General features: G+C 41.8%; 1 protein-coding gene across 1 annotated transcript; it reads left to right on the forward strand.

Moving 5' to 3' along the window:
- Positions 1–2,913: 2,913 nt before the first annotated feature.
- On the forward strand, positions 2,914–6,574 carry pax4 (paired box 4). The gene is made up of 10 exons (XM_020092184.2): positions 2,914–3,055; positions 3,601–3,731; positions 3,806–4,021; positions 4,111–4,195; positions 4,478–4,609; positions 4,722–4,804; positions 5,218–5,281; positions 5,435–5,502; positions 5,730–5,835; positions 6,037–6,574. Exons 1-10 carry the CDS (start codon positions 3,022–3,024, stop codon positions 6,345–6,347), a joined length of 1,230 nt encoding a protein of 409 aa, XP_019947743.2. The 5' UTR covers positions 2,914–3,021; the 3' UTR covers positions 6,348–6,574.
- The last annotated feature ends 739 nt before the right edge of the window (positions 6,575–7,313 follow it).

Consider the following 7,313-nt stretch of genomic DNA (forward strand, 5'->3'; position numbering starts at 1 on the left):
GTAATTCATGCATGAGCAGACACTGACCGTCAGTACCTTCAACTGTTCCTCTCCAGGTAAATCTATAGTCACACTGGCTTTAAACGTTCCTGTTTTAATATTACATATCAAAAAATATGTGATCCACATTCGATGATTACCAACCTTACGCACTTGTTATATATAATGTGCGTCACTGGGTTTAGGAAAGGCGCACTGGGTGTTCCTTGTACAAAATGAACGTTCAAATCAAGAAGAGTGACATTCACCACAGGGATATTTTCTTACAGCGTGTTGCATAAAGTCTGACATTTATTATTAACTCAAACTTCCTCCTCGACAAATCCAACAACGCATCTGAAAGCAGGAATATCAGTGGCCTGGTTGGTATTGTATGCGTTTCCCCTGTTTGCAGCATAAACGAGAATTCACGATAAACTTTCATTCAGAAGTATTTAAAAGTAAAAGCGGAATGAAGAGGGATGTTCTCTGCCTGTGAGTAAACTCACGTGTTTTAGAAATGTGGCGATTAACAACATTTGAGGACAGTTAGAGATTAAATTACAAAGCCTATTAAAATGTACTTTTGTCATTTATCAGACTTGTATTGATGGTTACAGACGATGTGGTAAAATGTGGTTGTGTCTGACACTACGAATGGAAATCACATCCACTTATTATTTTAATCAAATTATTAAAAATGTGAATTCTTACCTTTTATTTTAGGTAAATAAAGTGAACAATTACAAAAGTTATCTTCAGGTCACAATCTTTTACATGTGCAAATAAAGTATTTAAGACACGGCTGGAACTGAATTGCATGTAAAGACAGACGATTGTTGTGGCGCAGCTTCTTTTGGCCCACGATCATGAGAATGATTCTAAATATCTCTATATAATAAAAGAGTGAAACGTTCATGTGCGTAAACAGAATAAGAAAAACATTATCTGGACTTAAAATATAAAACATGAACGTTTCATGAATCTATTTGCTGGCTCATTACAGGAAAGAGGAAATTACAGCGACCACAAAGGCAGCTCCGTTGCGCACAAGGCAGCTCGGTGCGCAACGGAGAGCTTTTGGAAACGTTTTTACGCGGCTGAATTATTCTGCATATTTACACTTCAGGACAGATAATAACACGGATACACGTCATTTACACTAAAAGCAAACATATAGGATTCGTAATTACACGGCACACTTTGTTCTGTGACATGATTTTAGCACTCAAACTCCCGCCCCTTCCTTTGGCGAGCTCACATGAACATTTACGCACCACGAATATGCGGTGCTGCCTCAACAACACAACCGAAGTACTTTAATCAACCTCGTTTGGCACACACCGTACGTGCAATAAACTACTATAAATCAATGAGCACGTAAACTGCCCGGTAATAAATTTAAAAAAGCTCGTCTTATTTGTCCTTTGACTCGGTTGGCAAGGAGACGATGGTGTCCAAAAATGGCTGTCCTCTATCTAACCTGGCTTATTGTACACACAGAGTATTATTGTCCTCCCACTCATGGTTAATGTATAATTTGGGCCATATGGCATTTTAAAATGTGGGCCTTTATTTCGGTGGCACTTCGATCTGTGTGGACCCAACTAATGATATTCAATTAGTCATTAAACAGACCAAAGGACGAGGCTCGTGTGGGTTTTCACATGGGCTAATATTTGCTCGTCAAATATTTCCCTTCGAAACGTTTACAACGCATTTTTATCTGCTGGCTGCCCAGGGAACATCTGTGAGGGCTATTTTAGCCTCCCTCTCTTGGACAAACCAGGTTCCCCAATTGGCCACATCCGTGCGCCCATGCACGAGTCTATTTGTTCACGTTTTGAAAGAAAATGTAATAAAGGGAGAGAGCGCGATGGATTTATGATTTATCAAAAGCACTTTACCATATGGCAGTCGTCATTGGAGCAGATTTCCAAATGTTTGTTTTATGGAAGGAGAGCAGAGATGCTTTCTAATCGGTGCCACTTCACCTGCAGAGGATGCTCGAGTCACGTGACCACCATGCCCCCCCCCTGAAGGATGGGGAAACAGCAGAGTTGATCATTTATGTTTTTTGAAATACAGAAATGTTTACTGTCACTGTGGCAGGACAACAAGCTCAGAAGCAGAACATTTCAGGGGTGGATTGGGCACTGAATGTTTTTTTTTTCTCCAAATATTTGTCTGGCTGAGAGTGGAGGCAGCCTCTGCGCAAAAGGAAATCAGCCTGGATTCCCTAACGTCAATATTACAATCATGCAGTGCTGATTACAGCAACACGGATGCCTTTTGTTTATTTGAAACACAATATATAATAATTCAGAAGTGGAAATATTTATGTCGTGGCACTGCAGGAAATGTGCCAAAGCCAAAACACTCAACAGAAGTCTGATCAGAAAAAATCAAGTCTCTGGTGCAGCAACTGTCTGAATATGCCTTCTAAACAAGTCAATGCAAAGATAATGAAAACATTTCTTATTAATAGACACAATTCATCTTATTTTAACCTTATTAATCAAATTCATGCATTCGAGAGAGAACCTGTGATCAGTTATTTCTGATTTATTATATCACTTAACATTTATAAGTGAAACACCTAAATGCTGGACTCACCTGATTTAAATCACAGCAGTTTCTCTCTGCATCGTGAATCTCCATGACTGATGTCATATTCGACCCATCGCTTAAATCAAACTGCTGCACTTGCTTTTGGAATTTTCCTGGAAGAAATAAAAAGTTCACATTTAGGTTTTTTTTTAGGAAAATACATTTGGGGACTATATAAACATTTAAAGATGATGTTTGGCCACATTCACTTCCAGCTAATGTTGACATTTCTGGTAACAGGTCGCCGCGTCATGTTGAGCTCTGCGGGCCTATAAATGTCTGCGGAGGCGCGTCAGTCCTTTATTGTCAGTCTGCAGAGGCGCACAGACTTGAGTGCGTCCGAGGTCGTGTTTTTCCAGGGATCCTCATCACTGTAAGACTTTTATTTTTTGTGATCAGCTTTATCATCTAGGCTGCAGGGAGCGAGTGGAGATGTGCGGAACCAACGCTGATCTGCAAAATAAAGGTTAATTTCTTCAATACTTTTACGCACTTTAATGCTTTGATTAGAAATCCAGTTTTCGTCCCTGGGCGTTCGCTGGTTGTAAGCAAGATTACACAAAAACTACTCAATGGATTTCAACGAAACTTGGTGGATATGGGCCTGAGAAGAACCCCATTTAATTTTGGAGTGGATCCGGATCAGGTGGCGGATCCAGGAATTAATTTTCCCACTTTCTCCAAGATTGCGAAATAGGCCTTTTTCCAAATTCTCAAAAAAATCCCAGAGAAATAATTCATGGATCTGGATAAAAATAATCAGGCATGTTTAGAGGACTGATATTTATGACTGTGCGCAATTTGGCGCAGCTTGGTTGAATTTAACGGGGCTGTTGGGCCTTGGATGAGTTCTGCGCTCTAAACCATCCATACAGTCATAAAACATCCAGGAAACTACCTGCTGAGACTTTTTTAGCCTGAAGGTTGAATATGAACAAGTGTAAATGTCATTTTTGTAGTAAAAATGTAATTTAAAGACAAAATTCAACTGTATAGACTTGTTGTAATAAGGTGGTGGACGTGTGAACCAGCTGGGAGGCATGTTTCTGAACGGCAGACCTCTCCCTGAATCCAAGAGGAGGAAAATGATCGAGCTGGCCTCAGAGGGGGTTCGTCCCAGTCAAATATCCAGAATTCTGCGGGTAAGGAAAAACACTGTTGTCATAGTTTTACAGCTAAAACACGTTCAGTGGCTCACGTGGGAATCCTGTGCCAGGTGTCCAACGGGTGCGTGAGTAAGATCCTGAGCCGGTACCGACGCACGGGACTCCTGGAGCCCAAGACCACGGGAGGGAGCCGACCTCGACTCCTCACCCCCGGCGTCATCGCCACCATCATCCAGTGCAAGAGGGAGAACCCGACTATTTTCGCCTGGGAGATCCGGAAACGCATGGCTGCGGCGCGGTTCTGCAAAGTCTCCAAAATTCCCAGCGTAAGTGCAACTGAAATCAATTAGTTTGGGATGTAACCGAAAACTGAATATGTGCAAACGTTTCTCACTGCGTAATGTTTCTCTTCAAGGTGTCATCCATAAACCGGATTTTAAGGAAGATCCACTTGGAGCATGGACCCATGTGCATGGAGCTCAGTGCGCACATAGAGCCGGGTAAGTCACCCGCAGAGGATCAAGGGAAATCCTGAGCAACCTGTAAACTCCAGTTGATGAATGTTATGGAACAAAATAACCAGAATACAAGATGCATCATTTCCCAAATCCTCTTGTTGAGTTCTCCCAGTTTATAAAATTCAATTAAGCCTGTTTATTTCCCACATAAACACACGTCACGATTTGGGTGAACTAATAAACAGAGAGGGGGAAGTCCAGATGGAAATGACATTCTGTGATGCTGATGTAATGTGTGTGTGTGTGTGTGTGTGTGCTGCACAGATTTTGATCATTTGATTCAAGATGAGCTGAATCACAGAGACACAGTCTGCAGTGATGACCTCAGAGTTAAAGGTGTCCAGCAGAGAAACCGCACCACCTTCACCCCAGAGCAGAGCAGAGCACTTGAGCAAGGTGACGGAAAAAATCTTTGAGAGTCCATGCATCTGTCAAACTAACACTTACTTACATACTCCCCCCCCACAATTATAAGAAAATAAGTATCTGTTCCCATCTCCCAAATCAGAATTTTCTCACAGCCAGTATGCAGACATGTACCTGAGGGAGAAACTGTCGAACAGAATCAAACTTCCCGAGGAAACCATCAAGGTAGATTTCTCAACTGTATTGAGGTTTTATTGAATCTGTTTTATTCTTTTGTATTGTTATATCATTTGGAAACCCAATAAGAAGATATTTGTATATTTGCAGACCCTCACTGGTGGCTCTCCTTGAGGTTTCTGCATTTTTTTCCTGGTTGAATTTCGTAACTCTAGTCGAGGGTTGAGGACAGATTTAGTTGAAGCTACTTTGAACATTTGTATTTCAGCACACCGGCACTTTTGTTCTTGGCTTCTGTGTTTTTTTTGCATTTTATTGTGTTATTGTCACAGTTGATGTTGTGTTTTTGTTGCATGCTGTGGATCTATGGCTGCAAATCAGTTTTCCACACGTGGGACAATACAGACGTGACATGTATTTGTCCATCATTAAAACTTCTGCTCTCCACATGTCTCACAAAGGTCTGGTTTTCAAACAGACGGGCGAAGTGGAGGAGGGAAACCAAACAGAGGATCGCCACTCAGAGTAAGTGTGTGTGTGCGTGTGTGTGTGTGTGTGTGTGCGTGTGTGTATTTGGGGCCTAGACACCATGTGTGTGACACTTTCCTTCAACCACAACAAAATTAACTAAACTGAGTGGAAAGTTCCAAGCTGACAAAATGTTTTTCTCCTTCACAGATGTTCAAAAGCAAAGAGATTTTCCTCCTGTGAATCCAGCGATGCCGCAGAGCTTCACATCTCAGCAGGTACAGAGGGAGGTAACACTTTGTGGGAGAAACTTTGAAGCCCCTCAGCTTCTTTTCTTTGAGCGACGGGGTCTTAACATGAGCTCGACTGTCTCCAGCCGAAGTCAGAAACAGACTTCTGTCATTTCAAAGCATCATTTGAATCCAAGACGTCCATATTGCCAGGGGAGAGGAACATATTGTTTGTAGCCACATTGGAAGTGTTAACTGTTTGTGTTGATTTGAAGGCAACACCAGTGCCGAGAATCTACCATCAACACTCAGATGCCTCCTCCTCGTATGACACAGTTTCTCGGAAATTACAAAACGGCTGCATTCTCTCCACAGAAACAGGTAAAATCAGTTTCATCAAACCAGTGTTTTCAATTCTAAATAAAAATGTATACAGTAACTGATGTCGAAGGCTAAAATAATTAAATAGTGGCCTTTTTATGTTGAGTTTTTTTTAAATGACTGACATGTGATCACTTGAAGTTTGACAAAGACACAAATATGAGTTTTTAACAAATCGGATTCCTTCACTCTGATGTTCAGGTGTCAGAAATCCTGCACGTGTGACGTCCATCTCCCTGCCTCCATCACTCTTCCACTCATCAAACAACCTGATGAGCCAGAACATAGACACGGCCCCACTGGCTCTGCACTCGGAGGGATTCACTTTTCCACTGGTCCACCGGCCCGCAGACACCAGGACGTCCCTCCCTGTGATAAGCGAGGGGGTGCGGACAGGCCGCCCTGTGACTCAGTGCTGGACTCAGCCGGGAGTTTCTCTCACTTGGAGCCAGATTCAGACGGACCAGAGGTTTCTGTTCGCGCCGCAGACCTGGGACGTCAGTCCACATTAGAATCTGGACTAAATCTGTGACCGCCTCTGTGATGTGAATGAGATAACGCAGGTTGTTCTGATCTCCAGAAACTTTTCTTTTGGGGTGCAGGTCAAAGTCTGGACTGGAGGGAGACATTCTGGCCAGCAGAGGGCGACAAATGACTGAAGTTAAAAAGATTGTTCTCGTCACGTTCCTTTGAATCTGTTTCTCTTGAAATTCACATTAAAAAGGAGAAAGTTTTCTTCCAAATTCTGGATTCTGAAATCTTTAATTTGTTACATCGGACAATGTAAACGGATCTTATAGGTACAGTGCACAGAAATTATAAGGATCTACTTATAAATATTGGATATCGTTCTCATAACTAAGTCGCATTAACTGTGCAGCCACCTTAGATTCAAAACAATATATTTTTATTACTTTAGAATGAGTCTTTTATATTTAAATAGGGAGTTGGTTACGCTACCGTGGACACCGCCATGTTTCTACAGTAGCCCAGAACGGACAAACTGGCACGAGGCCCTGGTACATTTATGCAGCTGTGTATTTGTGTTGGAATACGACAGACGAAGAAGAACCATTAAATCAATCCAGAAAAGAAAACCCAGCTTTCTAAAACATGACGCACGGAAAGAAGCTGAACAGATTATTGCTATTAACCTCTTTTTACCCTGGGGTAATTATTGGTTGAATTTCCACAAAGTGTGATGAAGCCAACAAACGTTTAATTTAATTCTAATAGAAATGAAATAGGAATATCTGAGGAGAAGGTTAACAGCCGGCTCTGCAGAACAGCGTATCTGCTCAGTGATAGTGACATAAATCATATCTGCATGGCTCATTTAAGGTTACCACTATAATAATATATGGATGTTACGTCTTTCATATTCTTGGGCTCGCTGTTTGTTTAAGTGTGGAGTGCGGTACAGGCGCCCCTCCAAGATTTCTTTCCAGGGATCGGCCAGTGGGAAAATCTATAAAAGT

This window comes from Paralichthys olivaceus, chromosome 23 (assembly GCF_024713975.1).
Source record: "Paralichthys olivaceus isolate ysfri-2021 chromosome 23, ASM2471397v2, whole genome shotgun sequence".
NCBI classification, from domain to species: domain Eukaryota; kingdom Metazoa; phylum Chordata; class Actinopteri; order Pleuronectiformes; family Paralichthyidae; genus Paralichthys; species Paralichthys olivaceus.